Below are 22,259 nucleotides of genomic sequence, written 5' to 3'. Positions count from 1 at the left end.
AAAAGGTACAACACTATGGGAATTTAAATAGACTTAATAAAAGGAAATAAAAACTACTTTACATTTACATCTAAAAAAAAGAAAATAATTCTAATATAATAACTAAATAAATAAATATATAGTAACTAAATAAATAATTCTAATATAGTAACTAAAATATATTAATAATTTCTAATGATTAATTATCTCCCTTTATAATATAATTGTTTTTCTTTTTGGTCTTATGACTCTAATAAATTAGTATCAAGCCATGACAAAAGGATAATAATTAGAACAATTCACTTCGAGTTCCTCAACTTAACAAAAATAATTACAATACTTGGAGTATCAAGATAAAAGTTTTGCTTAGTAGGCAATATGCATGAAAGGTTGTAAACAAAGGTTATAAGGAGATACAAGACAAAACCATTCTATTTCAAATTCAATAGAATATTTTGAAAAATACAAGGAAGAAAGAAAAAAAAGTGTTTGCCTCATCAATCAAGAAATAAATGAAAGCCCCTTCGAAAAGATTTCAAGTACCAATATTGGCAAAGAAGCATTAAAGATTTTAAGCTATATACGTAAAGGAGTTGATATAGTAAACACAACACTGCTTCGTATTCTGCGGGGTTCGAAGTCTTGCTCGGAGGGGCTTTTGACAGAATGGGAAGCAAGGCCTAGTGAGCACTCTGACACAAACGATCTTCCTTAGGAGACCCTGATGATGTGTGAATTTGCTGGTTTGGTTGCGGATATTAAGCGAAATGGTAAGGAACCTGATAACCAGTGGCCAGCCATGACTAGGAAGACACAACTAATTCTGGATGCTTTCAAGGTCTCCGTAGAGAAAGGTCGCGAGGTTGTTGAAGTGGGTTCATAAGTTGATCAAACAAACCATGCTTCTGCTTGTTTTTGGTATTGATCATCAAACTGGTTTCAACTTGTGTTCTGCTCAATAAAACAAACCTATTTCTAGGTTATTGGAACATCCGTTCAAAAAGATTACCACTCATCATTACACCTTTGTAATAAGGTTCATTAATTGGCGGGTGTTTCTCAGGTCGATCCCTGCATCATCCAGAGATTTAAATCAAGATCAATTTATTAGATGACTTGAAATTGAAGTAAATCAAAGTAAAAGTAGAAAGGAACTAGTGCGAGATTCATGGATTTTTTTTATTTATTTTTTTAAATTTTAATAAAAGAAAAAGTAATAAAACACAAACTTTGATCGGAGGTATTCTGATGAGATGTGAGCACAATTAAGGTTCTCATAGCGACTCAAGGAATATTTTTTTATTTTTTATTTTTAAGAAAAGCTCACGGAAAAACTTTTAGAAACTGTAGCCAAATTAAGACAATTACAATCTTTAATTGGTCTTGCAGAGGCTAGAAAAACAAAAAATGTTAAACCTTATTTGCTTGGTTAACATAACAATATCAGTGGTTAAATAGTTCATTTGGCACGAGAGAAGGAAGGCAAAATTTCGGTGATGGTTTGTCATGAGCATGCAAGTCATGCGGTTCATGAAGATTCTACATTTCCTCTCTTGTCTAAGGCATGTTGCAAAGCTGTTGGAATTGCTTATAAATACCCACCGGTCGAGTTTATGCCCATACAAGAAAACAGATGACCATCGGCCAAAGGGCTGTCAAAGTCGTAGGTGAGAATTGGAGGAAACTAAATAGATTAATTGTTATTGTCATTATTCTTAACAAATTCTATTTAGTTTCCTCCAATGTCTTATCTCCAACCTTCACATTTTAAGGTTTTCACATATTTAGCTCCCTTGGTGTCCGCTTTGCCATGACGGTGGATAGGTGAATATCATTGAATTTAACTACATGTCCATGTTAGAGAGATCTCCAGTGCAATTCTCTCTTATTATCAATGAATGTTTATACTTTGTCCTTCATTTGCATGCAATTTCAGTTGCCATGGTCTTTTATCTAAAATGAACTTCTCAAACTTGAAATCCATTAAAAACTAAATTTAAAAAATAAAACAAATTGGAAAATACCTCCTCAAGGAAATCGACCCCATTGTGCAACTCATAGTTTTTATTTATTTATTTTTTGCTGGAAAGTTTAGGAAGTTTTCAAATTTTATATTTTATTTTTTAAAATTTAATTAGGTTGCATTTAGTTTGGAAAATGTTTTTTGGTTTTGGTATTTTATTTTTATTTTCTATATATATATATATATATAATACATTTGCCTCGAAAAAGTGGAAATTGTTTTTAAAAAATGAAAAATAGAAACGAAATATTTTCACATGACAAATAATAAAAATAATCAAATTATATTTATTGATGTTTCTTTTTAAATTTTCTTTTCTCTATTAGTTATTTTAATAGTATAATAATAAAAAATAATATGCCTATAATTAATAAAGGAGTTTAGTACATTTTTTTTACATGAAAAATAATTAAATAATTTGTTTTTTTTTATTTGCTCTGATAATTATTTTAATAGTGTAATAGAAAATTTTAATATATCAATAATTAACAAAGGAATTGACCTAATGCACATATTTTGATTTATTAAAATTAATTACTTTCTGATATAAAAATGTAATATTATTGATAAAAAAAAGAAGTAGATTATAGTATTGTAATATTATTAGTAAATATTAATATTCCTTAAGAAAATGTTGAAAATATCAAATTAGAGTTTCACTTTTTCCAATTTTTTAAACTCGGTTTTTGTTTTTGAGTGAAAAAATAGAAAAATACACACACAAAAAAAGAAGTTTTTTATTTTGAAAATAAAAAACATAGTATTTTTAAAAAATATCTTTTAATTTTTTTAAAGTTTTTTTACTTATTTTTATAGAAGTGTGGAGAATAATTAAAAATAAAGCTTGAAATGAGGACGTTTCGAGGATGACAAGGAAGGCCGAGTGAGTACTCTGTCATAAACGATCTTCCGCTGGAGGCCCTGATAATGCTTGAATTTGCTGGTTAGGTTGCACGTATTAAGCGAAATGGTAAGGAACCTGATAACAAGTGGCCAGCCATGACTAGGAAGACACAACTAGTACTAGATGCTGTCAAGGCCTTCACATAGAATGGTTGTGAGGCTAGCTGTTGCGTACATGGTTCAAAGTTGCTGTACCGGTCATTGACTCGGAGGGTCATGAGGCATATCGGTCTCGGTGTCTTGGTTCGGTATGGAACGATAGGCAAAATAAGATAATTAGAAAATTTAAAAAATTATAAAAATATTATATAAATTAAAAAAAAAATATAATTGAATAAGCTAAAAATTTTAATAAAACAATTTTTTTTTTCACATTTAGCTCAAAATTATTTGTGATAATATTAAAAATTGAGAATTGAATTCTCACCTTACTAAATACTTTAATTTATCATTAAACCTCATCCATACCTTTCATATCATTTTATTTTAGCAAATCGGGACCAATTCTCCTAATTTATTACTATTAAATCATATCTCATAAATCCATATAAAAGGCAATTTTTACTTTACTAATTTGAGCTTCTTCCACCCTTCACCATTGCTATCAAGAGTCAAGACCCACAACACCACCTGCAATTGCAAATTTGCAATTGTGCAAGACCCAACACGGGAGGGGGAGCAATCTAACTATGAGGGGGTTGTCTTGTTGATGTCGCCGGTGAAAGATTTAGTCCACTTGATGAGTCACCACCGCCGACACCAAAGCTCCACCCTTTGGTAATGCTCGACTTTGAGAAAAATCAGGTAAGTAAATCCTAAATCATGCCCTCATCTTTTGGTGGTTTATCCGCTTATTTCCAAACGGGTCACAGGTTGGGTTTTTTTTCTTCTTCGTCTTCTTTGATCTTTTCATTGATGGTTTAAAATTTCAGAATAGGTGTTAATTTTTGAAAGGGCAATCTCTGATTTTTTTTTTTTTTATTCTTTGTAACATAACCGAGTCAATCGAGTTAACTCGAAATCTTAGTCAAGTCTTATCGATTCCTAACCGAGTTCGTGCATAATACCGTATCTGGTATGGTCTCGTCGCGGCAGGTGTCGAGGTGGATACGACTCGGCCGATACTTTGAACCTTGGTTGCGTATTTCATTAGTTGATCAAACAAACCATGCTTCTGCTTGTTTTTCATATTGGAAACTTTAGCCAAATTAAGAGAATTAGGATCTTTAATTGGTCTAGCAGAGGCTAGAAAATCTAAAAATGTTAAGTCTTACTTCTTCGTTACATAACATGGTCAGCAGATAAATATTTCATTTGGCACGAGAGAAGGAAGGGAAAATTTCTGTGGTGGTTTGTCATGAGCATGCAAGTCATGCTGTTCATGAAGATTCTACACTGCCGCTCGTCTAATGCCATGTTGCCAAAGTTGTTGGAATTTCTTATAAATACCATTGTGGAATAAGAATAATATTGGTGGGAAAGCAAGACCATCCAGTGAAGGGGCAAAAGGGCCGTTAAAGTCGGAGGTGAGAATTGCAGGAAACTAAATAGATTAATTGCCATTGTCATTATTCTTAGCAAATTTTCTCCATATATTATTTTAATGTTGTAAAATAAATTTCACTAGTTTCCATTAACTAAATTAACTATAACATCACATCTAATTATATGTCCTTTAATTATTTTATTTAAAAAAAATCAAATTACTACTAGAATTTCTTTAATACAATTACAAAATTTATTTTTGTTATTCATTAATCATCAATAAAAATTTAATAATTCTAATTATTATTATTATTATCATTATTATCTTAATTAATTTTTTATTTCTTTGATAATTTTTAATTGAAAATTTAAAAAACGAAGTTAACTAAAAATCTGGTAGGGAAGGAAATTATTATTATTATTATTATTTTACTTTATTAATTATTTTTAGTCTATTAGGAATTTTTTATTTCTTTGATAATTTTTAATCGAAATTTTAAAAAACAAAATTAACAAAAAATCTGGTAGGGAAGGAAGTCTTTTTTATAAGCTAATGGCGATTATTTTAATAGAAAGGTGAGTGATGGAATAGACTATTACGACATTTGAAATAGCTTATTCATAAAAATTATATATTAGATCATCAACACTTGAACTTCTATAAGCACCAACAAATTATTAGGTGAAAAAAGAATTTTATATCACATAATGACAACTTCATTTTTGGCCATTGGTAGTGGACTATATTAGAGGCACCAGAAAATAACACAAGAAAAGATACCAGGAAGAAAATAACACATGAAAACATACAAGAAAGAAAATTAAAATTGAATCATATATCAATAAATAATACTAAACAAGTATATTCTAAAATTTTCCCCAATAAACAATAATCAAGAAATATAATCTAAAAATTTCCAAAAAATTAAAAATGTGTAAAATTTCAGTAAAATGGAGAAAAAATATTTATTTTTTTGTTTCCACCTAAGTATTGGGTGCAGATTGTTAAAAATGGTATCATAGACAATCTCAACCCTCGTGCGGGGGTTTGTTTGACCCCGTAGGGAGTGTTTGTTTATTTGGTCTCACAAACTTATGGAACACAATAAAAACGTATATGGAGGGAATTTGTGATATCCCACATTAGATGAAAGAAACAGTTTATAACATTATATAAATATAAACTTCTTTTAATCTTGTACATACGTTTTAAAATCGTAAGAATCCTTTATGTTCATAATAGACGATATGTATATGATTAGGTGTAAATTTTTAAATATTAAATTAGTTTTCATTTCATTTTCAATTGTGAGATCTTGTATTTTAGGGATTCAATAGCAATATGTCTATGCTCTTACCGGTTTAGAACCGTTTCCTCCACGAAAACCTAGTTGACTTGGCTGGGATCATGGAAGAAAATATCGGTAATCACGGATATATCGGTACTTCGATTTTACGGATATATCGGATATATCGGAGATATATCGGCGGATATTTTGGGAAAAAATATTGATAGGCTTAAAATTGTTAAAAACTCATGGAAATGTAAAGAAAACTTCATAATAATATAATTAGAAGTATAATAGACATTTTAAAGTTATTTTGTAGAAAAAATTGATATACATATGATATAATTTGCGATATTAAATGTAATTATATCATGTCGATCTATAAGAAATGTTAATTTTGTAATTGTTCTCATTATAAAGTCACATAAAATACTTCATTTCATTAAATAACAATAATTTGTACACATTACATTACAATGTCCCTTTAATACCAAAATGAGGATCGATGTGGTTCAATGGGATTGATAGATGAAGGAACGTCGTCTTGCTGTTGGAGACAATATTGGTACCAACTCAATGAGCCTCGATAATATTGGTTAAAAATTCTAACATGCCATGCATATATCTCTTGAGTCCTGCCCACTGCCTCTACATGGATAGGATACTCAAAGTTCACCCATGTGTTAATGCCCAATCCTCCTTCCATCTGATATGGAACTTGGTAAGACATTTGTCTAGAAGGTGAATAACGCGACATACCATACTCTTCATCTGTTGAACTTGAAGGTTGACCATAACTCATCACATGAGGAGGGTAGACATTAGTCTCATTCGAAGAGTCACTAAATTGAGTTCCTATACTCATAGATTCAAAACTCCCTGAAAGTAACTCCTCATTATATGGTTCCATCATTCGTTCTCTTCCTCTATAAGGCTTCCCAATAGCTCCTATGCCTGGACCAGCTCTTCTAGAGCCATGGTCTTCATCCTGTGTGCAGTGTGTGAAAGTATTTTCACAGGTGAATTGGCTGACTGGATATTGACTATGTTGACGTTCATTAATATCTCCTTCCGCATTATCACCTCCATCATCAGTTCCACCTCTTGAACCATCGTAACCAGAAGCAGAAGTACCTGCAGCACTAGGTCTACTACTATGGCCAGCACTTGTGGAGTCAATCTCTTGGTGGGAATCATCAGTATCTTTGCTAAAACTTTCAGAGTGAACTTCTTCAGACAACACACGTTCAACATTAACTCCAAATTCTCGAGCATGAGCAGCAATTCGTGGATCGGGATTTCCAACTTCGTCATCCAAATGTATAGGCCTCACCCATTGGAACAACTGATTATCTTCTTCTTCACCCACCTCGGCTGAAATGTCAAGAAGATCAAGATAATCTTTTTCAGCAACTCGATCATTTTCTGCCTCCATATCGCGTAACTTTAGCCTCATATTATAGTAACAAAAAACTAATTGCTCCAATCGAGAGTAAGCCAAACGATTTCGTTGCTTTGTGTGGATGAGAGCAAACGTGCTCCAATTTCTCTCACAGGCAGTAGATGACGCAGTTTGTGAGAGAACTTTGATGGCTAACTTTCTCAATGTAGGTGTTTGATTCCCATACATAAACCACCATTCAGCTGCAACCAATTTGATAATCATATAAATACTTATGTGGTGAATTTACAATAATGATAATCAATTTTTCCTACAAAGACTCACCGGGCACCATGGTTGACCTTGCTGCAATTGCCGCTCGATCACCGAATCCTCTTTTTGCATCTCGAAAAAGCACAAGCTATGTATTCAACATTTAATTTGTTAATATCATATTTGTTAGTAAACGTTCAAATAAATTGATGAATGAAATTATTATTTTATAGACAAATAACAGTTTTTTATTTACCTCATTTCCAAATTGACCAAGTGATTCAGTAGTTGGATCTAATTTTGCAAAAACATCATGGACCGCTTGAAGTAGTTCTGGATCACTACCAACTCCACGCCTATATTGAAATCTTGGATTCAAGAAGTATGCTACAATAAAATTAAGTAGAGTTAGTATTTTTTAAAACAAAATTAAATACAGAGTAAAAACTTATAAAGATATATAGTACTTACGTACCTGTTGCATGAAGTGGATGTTTTAGTGTTTTCTCCCAATGATCTTGTATTATTTTGAACATCCAATCTCCAGCTCCTTGACGCGTAAGGTTCGTTTTCATCACGTGCATAAGCTCATACACAAATGGCATTGTGGGAACAACTTCAGAATCCATAAGTCGAAGCACCACGTATAATGGCTCATATAATGAAACTATATTTGTCATTCTGTCCCAATACGCATGGTCAAACAATAATTGCTCCAACTCTCGTCCATGTTTTGTTCGACTCAGCTTGTGTTGTGCCTAATCATCACTCATAAACAATTTTTTCAAATCGACCCTTTTTTTAAGAAGACTGTCAAGAGCAATATAATTGGTAGCAAACCTTGTAGCTCCTGGTCGAACAATGTCTCCACCACAATACAGTCTCATTTGTGCTAGTAACCAACCATGATTGTAAATGAAGTTAGTTATCTTGCGAGCATTGTTTATCACCTCGATAACACTGGGTCTTTTACCAATGTCTTCAAAGATTAAGTCGATGCAGTGCGCCGCACACGGAGTCCAGTATAAGTTATACTTCTTCATCAATTGTTTCCCTGCTTTCATGAACGCCGACCCATTATCTGTGACAATTTGGACCACATTTTCTTTACCGACTTCTTTGATAACAGTCTTCAATAGGTCGTATATATACTTGTGGTCTTTGATATAGTTCGATGCATCAACTGACTTAAGGAAGACCGTGCTCCCTTTAGAATAAACCATGAAATTAATAATACTTAATTTCGTGGGCCCTGTCCATCCATCTGACATTATTGTGCACCCATATGTCTTCCATTTTTCTCTTTGTTGGTTCACATAAGCTTCCATTTCTCTGTACTCCATTTCCAAGTACTTGTTCTTTATGTCAAATGGAGATGGAGGTTCGATTCCCATTCCTGCACTTCATATAAAAAAAAAAATGTAAAACATGTCACAAAAGACTATACTTACTAAAAGTATAACACAATATAACATTTAAAAAATTAGTAATTACCAGCTTGTTGTGCACCAATAATCATATTCTTGAAGTGATGAGACTTTGCTTTTGCGGGTGCGACGCTCTCATAAATGAAGAATTTGCTAATTAAGCGTCCCATCGTTTCTTTAATTGCACCACCCTTGAATATATCTTTGATATTTTTTTGTTTTGCTGCAGAAGACTTGTAAAGTGAAGGGGCAATAGGGGGTGATTGTTGCGAATGTCGCATACTATGTGATTTTCGCATCATCGACGGTAATCCAGGAGATTGTGAAGACTCCCCTGTTTTGCGTTTGCTTCCTACAATATTCTCATATTGTTCACGTTCCCATTCTGATGCTTTCGAGGCACGAACTGCAGATCGATATGCATCCCGCTCATCTGGGTGCATATCTGCCGGATACATATACACATCTTCATTCTCAACATCTTCATCATCATCATCTTCGTCTACCAAATGTGTATGATGAGTCCCCATTGTGCCACGTAATTGAGCACGAATTTCTTCAATATCTGCATTTTTCTTTGCTTTTGCTTTTGTTTTGTCATGCACTAGGAATCGTATCTCTTCTTTCACTTCGGGCGGCACTCTCGGACACTTTTTGGTGTTGTTATGCGGGTCTTTTTGCATTAAATGAAACTTGAATCGCGTGATGCCTCCACTTTTCATCACCAACCCACAGAAATTACAAATTGTTCCATTTCGGTTACCCTCAATCGGTAAACAATACTTCCAAGCCGGATCTCGCCCTGGCAGGGCAAAACCACCTGGCAGGGCAGAACCACCTTCACTAGCCATGCTAAATCTATTGCAATAAAAATACACTTGAATGTGATTTCAATGTAAACAAAAATCAAGTCAATATTTAAATTTAAATATATGAGAAATGTACAAAATAATGATAAAGAATGACCATAGTTGATATTCCATATATTTAATTAAACTAATTAAATAATTTAGCTAAGTTAATTTTTTGAATCTAAATCTAATTCTATGAAAAATTTACTAAATTAAAAATTAATCATAATTGGATATGAAACTAAATCATGATAATCATAAAAATTGAACATATTTAATATTCCATATATAGTAGTTCATGTTAATTAAACTAATTAAATGATTTAGCTAAGTTAATTTTTTGAATCTAAATCTAATTCTATGAAAAATTTACTAAATTAAAAATTAATCATAATTGGATATGAAACTAAATCATGATAATCATAAAAATTGAACATATTTAATATTCCATATATAGTAGTTCATGTTAATTAAACTAATTAAATAATTTAGCTAAGTTAATTTTTTGAATCTAAATCTAATTTTATGAAAAAATTACTAAATTAAAAATTAATCATAATTGGATATGAAACTAAATCATGATAATTATAAAAATGGAGCATATTTAATATTCCATATATAGTAGTTCATATTAATTAAACTAATTAAATAATTTTGCTAAGTTAATTTTTTAAATCTAGATCTAATTCTATGATAAATTTACTAAATTAAAAACTAATCATAATTGCATATGAAAAAAAATCCCAATAATCATAAAAATGAACATATTTCATATTCAAAATATACTAGTTCATGTTAATTAAACTAATTAAATAATTTAGCTAAGTTAATTTTTTGAATCTAAATATAATTTTATGAAAAATTTACTAAATTAAAAATTAATCATAATTGGATATAAAACTAAATCATGATAATCATAAAAATTGAACATATTTAATATTCCATATATAGTAGTTCATGTTAATTAAACTAATTAAATAATTTAGCTAAGTTAATTTTTTAAATCTAGATCTAATTCTATGATAAATTTACTAAATTAAAAATTAATCATAATTGCATATGAAAAAAAATCCCAATAATCATAAAAATAAACATATTTCATATTCAAAATATACTAGTTCATGTTAATTAAATTAATTAAATAATTTAGCATGTTAATTAAATGAATTAAGTGTGAAACTAAATCACAAATAATCATCTAAAATAAACATATCAATTTATAATTAAATAATCAAATTAACCTAAGTCAATTCAATAAAAATATACAAATTAATTACTATTGAATATAAAAATAACATTAAATCATCCATATTAATTATAATTGCAAACAAAATTAATTACAATTTAAAATAAACATACCTTAAAATTGGAGTAATGAGAGAGCAAATGAAGAATGAAAGCAACAATGGGTGAAATTGATGGAAAAATGGCAATTTATAGAAGAAATTTGGGCCAAAATAGCCGTTGGAACACCAATTTACCGTTGAAATTCAAATCTGGCCGTTGGATCACAAACTGGGACAAATCTGGCCGTTGGATCACATTATTACCGTTGGAATCGCATCTGGGCCATTGGATCAACGCGGGGGAAATCTAAGCCGTCAGATCGCGCTGGAGAGAGGAGCGAAAAATCGGCAAAAAATCGGCGATTTATCGCCGAAATATCGTCGATTTCCCGCGGCCACAGGCGATTTAATGAAAAAATCGCCGATTTATCGAGATTCGGCGATATATCGCCAATTTATCGCCGATTAATTGGCGATTTTTGGCGAAATTTCCTCCTTCGATTTTTCTCCTCCATATGCCGTGTCGCCGCCGTCCGATACAAGATATATCGGCGATATTTCGCCGATATTTCGCGATTTTTTCCTCCATGGCTGGGATAGACTACGCTCCATTTTGAAGTGGAACTAGGAGTTAATACAAAAATAATACTTTTTTTGGAATTTAAGAAAAAAAACAACAACAAGAAGTAGTTTTTTCCATATATAAGCATTCACATTATTTTTAATGTAAAAATTGTTTTTAAAAACTTATACTTAAAATCACATCACAATCGATGATTGTGTGTGGACCATGCATTTCGGCTCATGCGTTTCCCACTCGATGACGAGCTCGATTTTTGTTTGAAAATGATTTTATTTACTAAAAGAATTGACTTGGAGTTGCCACTTATTTTTATTTTATTTTTTAAAAAAGAGGGTAAACAAAATAAGAAAGAAAACCCTAAGTGCGACTCCTTATTCTGGAAAAGATGGTTTGTGAAAAGCCGGATCGGGCTCGGGGGTCAGGTTACTTATCGGGAAGGTATGGCATGAACCGTAGCACCCCTCTAAGTTCCTGAAATCAGGTCTCTATTAATAGAATGAAGCTGACGTGGCAATCAATGAGAAAACCAATGAATACTCACCTTAATCATGCACGACGTGGGAAGCAGAGCATGTATAAAGAACAAACAAAATATGAGTGGATGCGTACCTGGTCCTCTAGTCACGAATGCGCTATCATGAAACAGGATTAGTGAATGACGAATAGATAAAATTATGCGCATGTCAAGGAACAGAATAAATCAAACAAGCATGGTAAATAAATTAATTAATCAATCAGTCAGTCATAAAATCACATATGTGGGGCCCCCACCAAAGCCCGATTGATCTTGCCTGAATTAATCTCGCGAATCCCATTATTTGGAATTATGAAGATTCATCATTCTTGCTTGTGTAAAAAAATCAAAAGAAATAGAACATTATTTAAAAATTGGAGTGGAATTAAAGTTATTCGAGAGAAAACTGGATTTTTGAGATTTATTTGGAAATTAGAGTTTCGAAAATTATTTGAAGATTGGAGTCTTGAAAATTAAATTTAAGAATTGGAATTTTGGATATTAAATTTGAAAGAAATTAGAATTTTGGAAATTGGAAATTAAGTTCAGAAATTGGAATTTTGAAGGATTGTTTAAAATGGAATTTCAAAATAAATAAATAAAATAATAATAATTAAATAGATTAATGTGAATGTTGGAATTTTGGAATTGTTTAAAATGAAATTTTAGAATAAATAAATAAAATAATAATAATTAAATAGATTAATGTGAAAGTTGGAATTTTGGAATTAGCGGAAGTGGAAATTTTAATGAATTGTTTAAAAATGGAATTTTAGAATAAATAAATAAAATAATAATAATTAAATAAATTAATGTGAATATTGGAATTTTCGGAATTAAAATTGGAAGTCGAAAATTTTAATGAATTGTTTAAAACGGAACAAAAATAATGATTAAATAAATAAACGTGAAATTTGGAATTTTTGAAATCGGAAGTTTTAAAGAATAAATTAAAAATGGAATTTTAAAATAAATGATTGAAATATTAGTGATTAAATAAATTAAAGTGAGTATGGGAATTTTCGGAATTTAATTCAGTAATCGGGAATTTTAAAGAATAGATTAAAAATGGAGTTTTAAAATAAATGAATAAAATAATTATGATTAAATAAATTAAAGCGAGTATGGGAATTTTTGGGATTAGAAATTAAATTTTTAAAAAATGGAATTTTTGAAGATATGTTTAAAGATCGAATTTTAGAAATAAACAAATAATAATGAAATAATGATAATAGAGATCAAATAAATTAGTGTGGAAATCGAAATTTGAAAGAATATCGAGAAATTAGGGCTTTAAGAATTAAATTGCGTAAATTGGGAATATAGGAATCACTTGAAATAATAGGCATCCATTATGTGTATAGCATTCCTAATGGTAGCCATTACCATATGGTTGCTAAAGAGTATAACCACCTGAGCCCATCATGAGGTTATAACCTCCAGGAGGCAAAGTTGGTTGTTGCATCCGGGCTACTTGCCACATTTCAATATTCAAACCCATGCTCAGGCCCACATTCATGCCCAGACTCAGGCCCAGTTTCATGCCCATGCTCAGGCCCACTTTTATGCCCATACCTGTAGGTTGATCCACGCCCACATATCCTCCCACTCCTATGATAATAATAAACCCCACTTCCTGAACACCACCACTCGTGAAATTCACCCTCCTACACCTCCCCTTTGGCATACACTTGCACCCAAGAACCCAGGTTTGCCTTCCTCTCTGATTAGGGCTTTGATCCAATAAACTACAACATGAGTTGAGAGGGTTTCAAAGAAGCCGACGAACGAAGTTTAATCTGAAGCAAGCGCGCAGGAAAACACGCGGACTGAGGACAGCCTAGGCAACGCGAGATGGAGGGAAATCACCACGACTTCCATACACTTCAGTGGGTGATGAGAGGGTGAGAAAGATTGGTTGCATGGGTATGAAAGTGGGGGTGAAAACGAGGGTTATGTGGTGGCACAAGCATGGGCTGTGATGGAGCACAAAACAGGGGTTGTGGTCTTTTTAGGAAAACAAATGGGTGCATGACACGGTGTAGAGAGAGAAAAGATGGCGGTGAGTATGGCATGAACATGGGAGTGAAAAATGCATGATAGGATGAGCAAGGGAATGTCATGAGGGGAGCATGTGGGCTGCACGGACGTGAATGGGTGGGAAGATAAGCAACTGGAGAAAGGATGATGGTGGAAAACAGAGTAAAATGGGTAGTGGAAGTCTGAAAACAAAAATAGAACTCTGAAAACAGGTTGAAGACCAAGCCATGCTAAGCATAAAATGAAAGCAAATGAGCTCAAATCCCATAAGAACAGGACAAAATCCACAAGGCTCACATTCAGACATCAGAATAAATATATATATATATACACTAGTAATCCCAGAAATCATAACCGAAACTATATGAAAGCAAAGAGATCCATTTAACAGAAAACCATACCTGCACTCTTTCTTCCTCAGGCAAACTTCTCTCCCTCCGAAGACCTGTTTCCTCCGAAGCCGCCCCCCCCCCCCCCCTCCTCTTTTCTTCTCTTTTCTGCCTCCCTCTTTTCTTTCTTCCCCTGTAACTTGCTCTGCCACCTCCCCACTCCACTGTGTGTCCTCGGAGGATGGTGTCACCATTCACCCAACCGGCATGGCTACTGTCAAATCCATAGCCATGTGTCTTGTGCAGTTGCTGTTTCAAGGAGTCGGTCCCCCCACTCCATACGCCCTCCTCCAGATGCTCTCCAAAAGTGGCGGGAAAAGCTCCAAATGACTAAAACAAATATAATATATGTAAAGAAAAAAAAAAAACAAGACCAAAAGAGGGGTCTACATTGTGATTTTAGCTTTATAATTAAAATCAAGTTTTAGACTTATGCTTAAAGTCATTGTCATTTATGATAGTTTTATTATTTTTAAATTTATTACTGTAGACCCCCTTTTAGTGGTGAGGATCCGGGGGGGTTTGTTTTTTTTTTTTTTTTGAATTTTCATTATCTTGTTGGAGGGGTAGGGGACCCCCAGCTGAGTTTGGATGTCGTCTGCATGAGACGTGCAGATGGAGAGGGGCAGAGACGCCAGCCGTGCTAGGGGTCAGAGACGCCAGCCTTGCTAGTGGTCAGAGAAGCCAGGCTGCTGACTGGTGAACAGGAACTGGAAGGTTGGCTTGCTGAAGAAGACACCAATAGGGGGATGAAAAAGGGGGGACAGGAAAAAGGTTGGAGATCCGGAGAGAGGGGGGGTGAGCTTATAGAGGAGGGAGCCGAGTAAGCACGGGGGAAGAAGTTCAGGTATGGCCAACATGGATTTCTTTATTTTGGTTCTCTTCATTTTCCTTCTCTATTATTGCTGTTTTTGAGTATAATTTGTTGTTGATCTCTTGGTTGCTGGGATTTTGTTATCGTTTGTCCTTGTCACATTTTCTGGAGTTTTGTTTTGGGTATGAACTGTCTCTGTTGCAGCTTTCCTAAAATGTCTAAATCATGCCCGGGTCACTCACCAACGTTTAGGCACATTGATTGTAATATGAAACGTGGCTGTCTACTGGTTCATTTTATTTCATTCTTTTGTGCTCTATTTGTACTCTGTTTTCGATGTTTTCCTTTGTTTCTGGACTATTCAAAGTGTTGGATATCTCAGCTGGGTTGATCATTTTGGTTGGGATATTTATGGGAGAGTCCCATAAGAAGCTCAATTCTCATACAAACGAAAATTTCTGGATACCTGTAAGATGTGTGAACCACATTCATTAAATGTTGAGAGATGCAGAAGGGAGAGCCCGGATGAGGATGGAGAATGCAGTCGTCATGTTATGGGACCCTTACAGCACAACAAATGCTTTGTAGCAACAGTCACCAATCGGGACGGTGCACCAGTTACTTAAGGCGAGAAAGCCAGAGATCCACAACGTTATAGATTGCACCGGTAGTGGAGATTATTTGATATCTCAACTATGACGAAGGCTGATTCAGGCGTTTGACCACATGGAGCACCATGTCGGCTGTAACAGGTGCATCAAGGCAACAACTTGCGAACCTCGGTTTGGCAGTGATGGCGTGGGCTCATAGCAATCGATCCATACGTGGAGTAGATTATATATTATGAAGATAAGGCGAGCCATTTGAAATGAGGTCCTCGGTATTTCCACTAGTGTTTTTTGGATGTCAACTCTTGCATGGGACTGCCAGACATGTTGACTATTTTTGAACCCAAGACCCAGCGTCCCATGAATCGCATCAGGCGGCCAAAGGGCGTCGTTTTCAAACCGGGTATTCACAGGGGCAAGGTCCCCAAGCTGCAGTTTCAGTTTAGCGCTGGGTTTTCGGGCACTCCGAATAAAACAAGACTGCCCAAGAACTTCACTTTATTGGGTCTGGGGGCAGGCTACATTTGTAACCAAGCAACCATCGAAGCTCCTTCACTTTCCCTCTCCTCTGATGGCCGGTGAAAAACTTGCTAACAGGGATGAGCGTGATCTATGCATGATTGGAGTTGGAAATTGCTCCCAGTTGCAGTCTCCCTCTTTGCCATATAACCCCTTCTATTTCACCCTTGCCGTTTCCCATGAACTGGAAATCCCGTGTACAGGGCTTTGCATGGCCACCTCAAGCATCTTCCATGTGCTTAATCCATCTCCTCATGCCGTTCACCCTCACCCATCTTTCATAACCTCCCATGCACATGCTCATTTTCTGAAAACTCATTCAAACCTATCCCCACCACCTTCGCATGGCCATGCATGGCCACTTCTATTCACTTCTTCATACCCATCGTCATCCCCTACATCCATCAAACCATCCCACTAAGCCCATCACTTCAGATGAATGAGCCTGCTTTGCACCCTCCATCTGTATTGCCACCCATTAAATCTGCTCCAGCATCTGAAATGACCAAACGTCACATGCCTTTCAAACCCACCAATCACACCCATTTTCCATACCCACTAAGCCCATTTTCCATGCATGGTCACGTGACGCCCGCCACACTCATTTCTTGCTCAGCATACCCATTTTCTCTCTCAAATTTATCTACTACATGAAGAAAATTTAAACAGCAAAGGATCACATGTTGACATTTAAGCATGCAATGAACGGCAAAAACGGAAACGTTCACCTTGGTTAATTCCGTGAAAGGCCATTTCTTACTCTTTTCTGGTATTGAGGAAGCTCCTCCAGTGCTTGATGGTGCGAGAATTACGGGTTAATGAGCTCTTCCCTTCTACACCCAGATTCAGTCCAAAACGAGAGTGCGTGCTCTCTTTCAGCCAAAGGAGGAAGGAGCAAGGGGCCATGCCGCCAGTGAGCCCTTCCTTTTCTTATATATATATATATAAATAAATATATTCATATATATATCACACACATTATTTGGACCACCACTTGACTTAATGGGCCAGTCAAGTGAATTAGGGTGAGCTCATAAAAAATCAAGCAACAATATGTGTCCAGTCCCATTATGGACCATAATGCAAAAATAAATAACACTGATTTATGACATTATTAAATTGATTATGTAAGTCCACACATAAAAATTCCAACAATCTCCCACTTGGACTACATAATCAAACATTACAACATACACATAATCATAAATCAATGTCCCATAGAATCTCATCAGAAATAAATAATCAAAAGCAATCATATATGCTTCATTGCTTGATTCATAGGGAAATGTACAATAATAGCAATCCTTTCAACAATAACATAGTATTACAATACCAAAAAATGGCTCCCACTAACTTAATACAACCTAGGCTTCCAACAACCCCATTTGAGATACATGTTCCTGAAACGCAATTATGGGTAAGCCTTTTGTTAATGGATCCGCCAACATACTTTTTGTGGACATGTGTTCAATATCAATAAGAGACTCTGCCACTTTCTCCTTAACAAAATAGAACTTTACATCAATATGTTTGGAGCGAGAAATACTCCTAGTGTTCTTGGAGAAAGCAACAGCTGCGGAATTATCACAAAATAATTTCAGCGGTCTAGAAATGGAGTCAACAACTCCTAAAGCTGAAACAAAATTCCGCATCCACATAGCATGACAACAAGCCTCATAACATGCCACATACTCTGCCTCCATAGTTGAGGATGCTGTAAGTGTCTGCTTGACACTTTTCCAAGATACAGCTCCTCCTGTCATCATAAAAATATAGCCCATAGTGGATTTCTTATCATCTATGCAGCCAGCAAAATCAGCATCACAAAACCCAACTACATCAAGTAAGCTGGTGCGCTGATATGTCAACATTAAGTCCTTAGTTCCTTGCAAATACCTAAGGACCTTCTTAGCTGCTTTCCAATGTTGACTCCCAGGATTGCTCAAGTACCTTCCCAACATGCCCACAACAAAAGCAATATTAGGGCGTGTACATACTTGAGCATACATAAGGCTACCCACCACAGATGAATAAGGAATGGTCTTCATTTCCTCTCTCTCATCATCATTTTGAGGACACTGAGCCTTTGAAAATTTATCACCCTTCACAATTGGCGCTTTAGTAGATTTACAGCTGTGCATATTGAACCTCTTCAATATCCTTTCAATATAGGCTCTTTGAGACAATTTAAGCACTCCATTAGCCCTATCACGAAGAATCTTTATGCCCAAGACATAAGAAGCCTCACCAAGATCCTTCATGTCAAAATGGGTTGACAACATGTGCTTTGTCTCAATCAACAAGTCAGGATCATTTGATGCGAGTAGTATATCATCAACATATAAAACAAGAAATATGTAACTACTCCCACTGACCCTCAAATATATGCATCTGTCAACTGTATTCTCTTTAAAACCATTTTGGGTGGTAATACTATCAAACTTCAGATACCACTAGATCTTTCATCAATATACAACCCTGTCTTAACTCAATGATCCTGTTTGTATGAGATGGACAATAAAATCTGGAACCCCTTGATCCAATGCAATAGCCAACAAAGAAACCACTAATGGTTTTAAGATCAAGTTTCTTTGACTGTGGGTTATAGGGCCTAACTACGCTTCCGCTGCACATAGCTCATAAGGTGTCTTAAGCACAGACTTACTGGGCACTTGATTCAAAATATATGCCGCAGTCCTTAAGGCTTCACCCCACAGAAATTCTAGTAAGGAGGAATTGGACAACATGCACCTCACCATCTCTAACCAATCTCTCTAATAATTGCCTAGAAATATAACCTAGGCGTTTGTGCCACAATATGGAAGAACTCAAATTTTCTTGGCTTATCAACTCTCAAAGCCCAGTCCAAAATGTGCATAGTCATATGCACATTGAAAGACTCAAAACATTCCTCAAAATTATTCCAGTAAGAGGTTTGATGGCAGACAATTGCAGAGTAATACCAGGATTGCTAGTAGTTGGAAAATAGCAAAATTCAACAGTATGCATGTTATTACAATATCATGCATTTGCTAATTTCCATAATTTCTCAATTTAGCAATAGCTTGGAATTTTGAAAATTCCACGGCGGTAAGGACAACCAATTAAATATCACAACCAAGATGCACTAATTTTATTACCGAAAGGGCAAAGAAAATTAGTACGGTTCATAATATAAAATTAATTTCCTTCACCAATCCAAGCATCCTACCAAATATTATAATCATCGATAGGACAATCACAATACCCGTATGGACCTTAGTTATCACAATAATAAAACAATCAAAAGAGGGAGATAAAATATCTCAACAAAGACAATTTGACACATATAGGATCACGATAGGCAACCTCACATATGTTCACTATTGTCATGAATAAAATTCAAAATATCTCAATTTTCACAATTTGACACACTTGGAATTGCGATAGGCAATCACACAAGTGTGCTTCATTGCCTCAATAAATTGAAATATTTAACAAAATTGACATAGGACAACATTATTGATATAAGGAAAAATCATACCATAAAGAACAATAATAATAATAATTGTCCCAATAAAGCCAAATTTAACAAAAGCATAATAATTCTAGCATATGCACAATCAATCCAAGAATACCAAGGCAACAAAAAAAAAAAAAAAAAAAAAAATTGGTTTTTTTTTATGACGTCATGATGACGTCATCACGTCACTATTCATCTCCTTCTCCAGCTGAACACGGCCTGGTGCAGGAGAAAAAAAAATTTTCCTTTTTCGGCCAAAATTTGGCATTTTCCGACAAAAAACGCTTAGATATCCATCCTCAAACATCAAACCTTCAATTTAATCCCAAAATTTGCACAAAAAACGCATAATAGGAAGAACCAAAGCAAGCCCTAATTCTCGAAAACCCACCAAACAAGCTCCAAAAATCAAATAAAATGATGGGTTTTGCTCCAAACAATATTCTCTACAAGTTTCCAACAACAATCGGGCTTGAAAACAGAGAATCAATATCAAACGAGAAATAAAATTCCAAAAAATGGCTTCCACAACAGGAAACGGGAAACCTAAAAATTAACCCAAAATTGCAGCTCAAATGTCATCCATGTTGGCTCTGATACCAATTGAAGAAAATTTAAACAGCAAAGGATCACATGTTGACATTTAAGCATGCAATGAACGGCAAAAACGGAAACGTTCACCTTGGTTAATTCCGTGAAAGGCCATTTCTTACTCTTTTCTGGTATTGAGGAAGCTCCTCCAGTGCTTGATGGTGCGAGAATTACGGGTTAATGAGCTCTTCCCTTCTACACCCAGATTCAGTCCAAAACGAGAGTGCGTGCTCTCTTTCAGCCAAAGGAGGAAGGAGCAAGGGGCCATGCCGCCAGTGAGCCCTTCCTTTTCTTATATATATATATATATATAAATAAATATATTCATATATATATCACACACATTATTTGGACCACCACTTGACTTAATGGGCCAGTCAAGTGAATTAGGGTGAGCCCATAAAAAATCAAGCAACAATATGTGTCCAGTCCCATTATGGACCACAATGCAAAAATAAATAACACTGATTTATGACATTATTAAATTGATTATGTAAGTCCACACATAAAAATTCCAACACTACAAGCTGCCACACCATGGACTGTGAGACATAGTTGATGATTTTGTGAATCAGTTTGAGAGCTTTTGAAAGTAAGGGCCTTTATTTTGTGCACATGCATGCTGGGACCCATCTTTTTGAAATCATCAACCAAGTGGTAGAGGCTGTAGAGAAACGCATAGAGGAAACATGTAGGAGTATTATGGTGTGCTATAAGGATGATGCCTCTTGAGCGAAAGATATTGCCCTGAGGAAGTTCAGGGATAAAGACCTTTTGGGTGCAAAGAAATTTGTATCCTGGGTGTGAGGGTATTTCTCAAATGTTAACTATGTTTGATGTGTACATCTCAGCTGAGAAGAAAGTGAGTGGAGGAGTGGATTGGTATGGGATACTTGGCGTAATCCCCTTGGCCGATGAGGGAACTGTGAAGAAACAGTGCAGGGAGCTGGCTCTTATGCTTTATCCTAATAAAAACAAGTCCACTGGTGCAGATGGTACATTTAAGTTTGTTTCAGAGGCTTGGAGTTTATTATCTGATAAGAGCAAGTATTTGCTGAATGTTTCCCACTGATGGCATTGCTTAAACAAATTGGTGGATAAAAGTCAAAGATATAGTTTTTTATATTATTTTTTATTCTTCATTGGTGGCATGGTTCTAGCAGGCTTCAAGGTGGCTTATTATTATTTTTTCTCTTTTCTCCCACGTGCCATCTTCTTAATTCCACTTTACATGTTAAAATTTTCATTTTTTTGCAAATTCATTCATTTATTCATTTATTTTATCTATTTTATTCATTTATTTTTTATTTGTCTATTTATTTATTTATTTATTATTTTATTTAAGAATATATATATACACGTATCATTTCCAAAATAATCTCGTAAAATGTGATTTTTAAATTTATTTTACGAAACTTCAAATCTAACATTCAATTTTCCAAAACTCCAATATTTTAAGTTCTAAAAAAATTTTCATTATTCACGTTCATTCATTTAAGTATTATTCTCATTATTATTATTATTATTATTTCGTTCATTTATTTTACAAATTCCAATAATTAAAGTTCAAATTTTTCAAAATTCCGTTTTCCGAATTTAATTTTCAATCTCAAAAATTCCACTATTCACATTCAGCTGTTTAATGATTATTTTCATTATTGTTATTATCTTGTTCATTTATTTATTCACTTATTCATATATTTAAAAATCTCATCTCCAAATAATTTCTCAAAATCTCAATCTCTAAATTCGATCTCCCATCTCTAAAATTCTATTTTTCGCAATTATTTACCTAATCTTTA

General features: G+C 34.3%; 2 protein-coding genes and 1 long non-coding RNA gene across 3 annotated transcripts; all 3 read right to left on the bottom strand.

Moving 5' to 3' along the window:
* Positions 1–288: 288 nt before the first annotated feature.
* On the bottom strand, positions 289–1,389 carry LOC132253238 (uncharacterized). The gene is made up of 2 exons (XR_009465070.1): positions 1,209–1,389; positions 289–1,050 (listed from the first exon to the last, which is right to left on the bottom strand). It is a non-coding gene; the product is annotated as an uncharacterized LOC132253238 (long non-coding RNA).
* Positions 1,390–3,466: 2,077 nt separating this feature from the next.
* LOC132253137 (uncharacterized) lies at positions 3,467–7,725 on the bottom strand. Its single transcript, XM_059734546.1, has 4 exons — positions 7,590–7,725; positions 7,406–7,481; positions 6,713–7,323; positions 3,467–3,535 (listed from the first exon to the last, which is right to left on the bottom strand). Exons 2-4 carry the CDS (start codon positions 7,413–7,415, stop codon positions 3,467–3,469), a joined length of 690 nt encoding a protein of 229 aa, XP_059590529.1. The 5' UTR covers positions 7,416–7,481; positions 7,590–7,725.
* A 366-nt stretch (positions 7,726–8,091) lies between these two features.
* LOC104877951 (uncharacterized) lies at positions 8,092–9,611 on the bottom strand. The gene is made up of 2 exons (XM_019217857.2): positions 8,828–9,611; positions 8,092–8,729 (listed from the first exon to the last, which is right to left on the bottom strand). The coding sequence occupies exons 1-2, from the start codon at positions 9,609–9,611 to the stop codon at positions 8,092–8,094; spliced, it is 1,422 nt and encodes a 473-aa protein (XP_019073402.2).
* Between the last annotated feature and the right edge of the window lie 12,648 nt (positions 9,612–22,259).

The sequence above is a fragment of the Vitis vinifera genome, chromosome 18, assembly GCF_030704535.1.
Source record: "Vitis vinifera cultivar Pinot Noir 40024 chromosome 18, ASM3070453v1".
In the NCBI taxonomy this organism is placed as follows: domain Eukaryota; kingdom Viridiplantae; phylum Streptophyta; class Magnoliopsida; order Vitales; family Vitaceae; genus Vitis; species Vitis vinifera.
The sequence above is the reverse complement of the archived record's forward strand: the minus strand, read 5'-3'. Positions and strand labels throughout refer to the sequence as shown.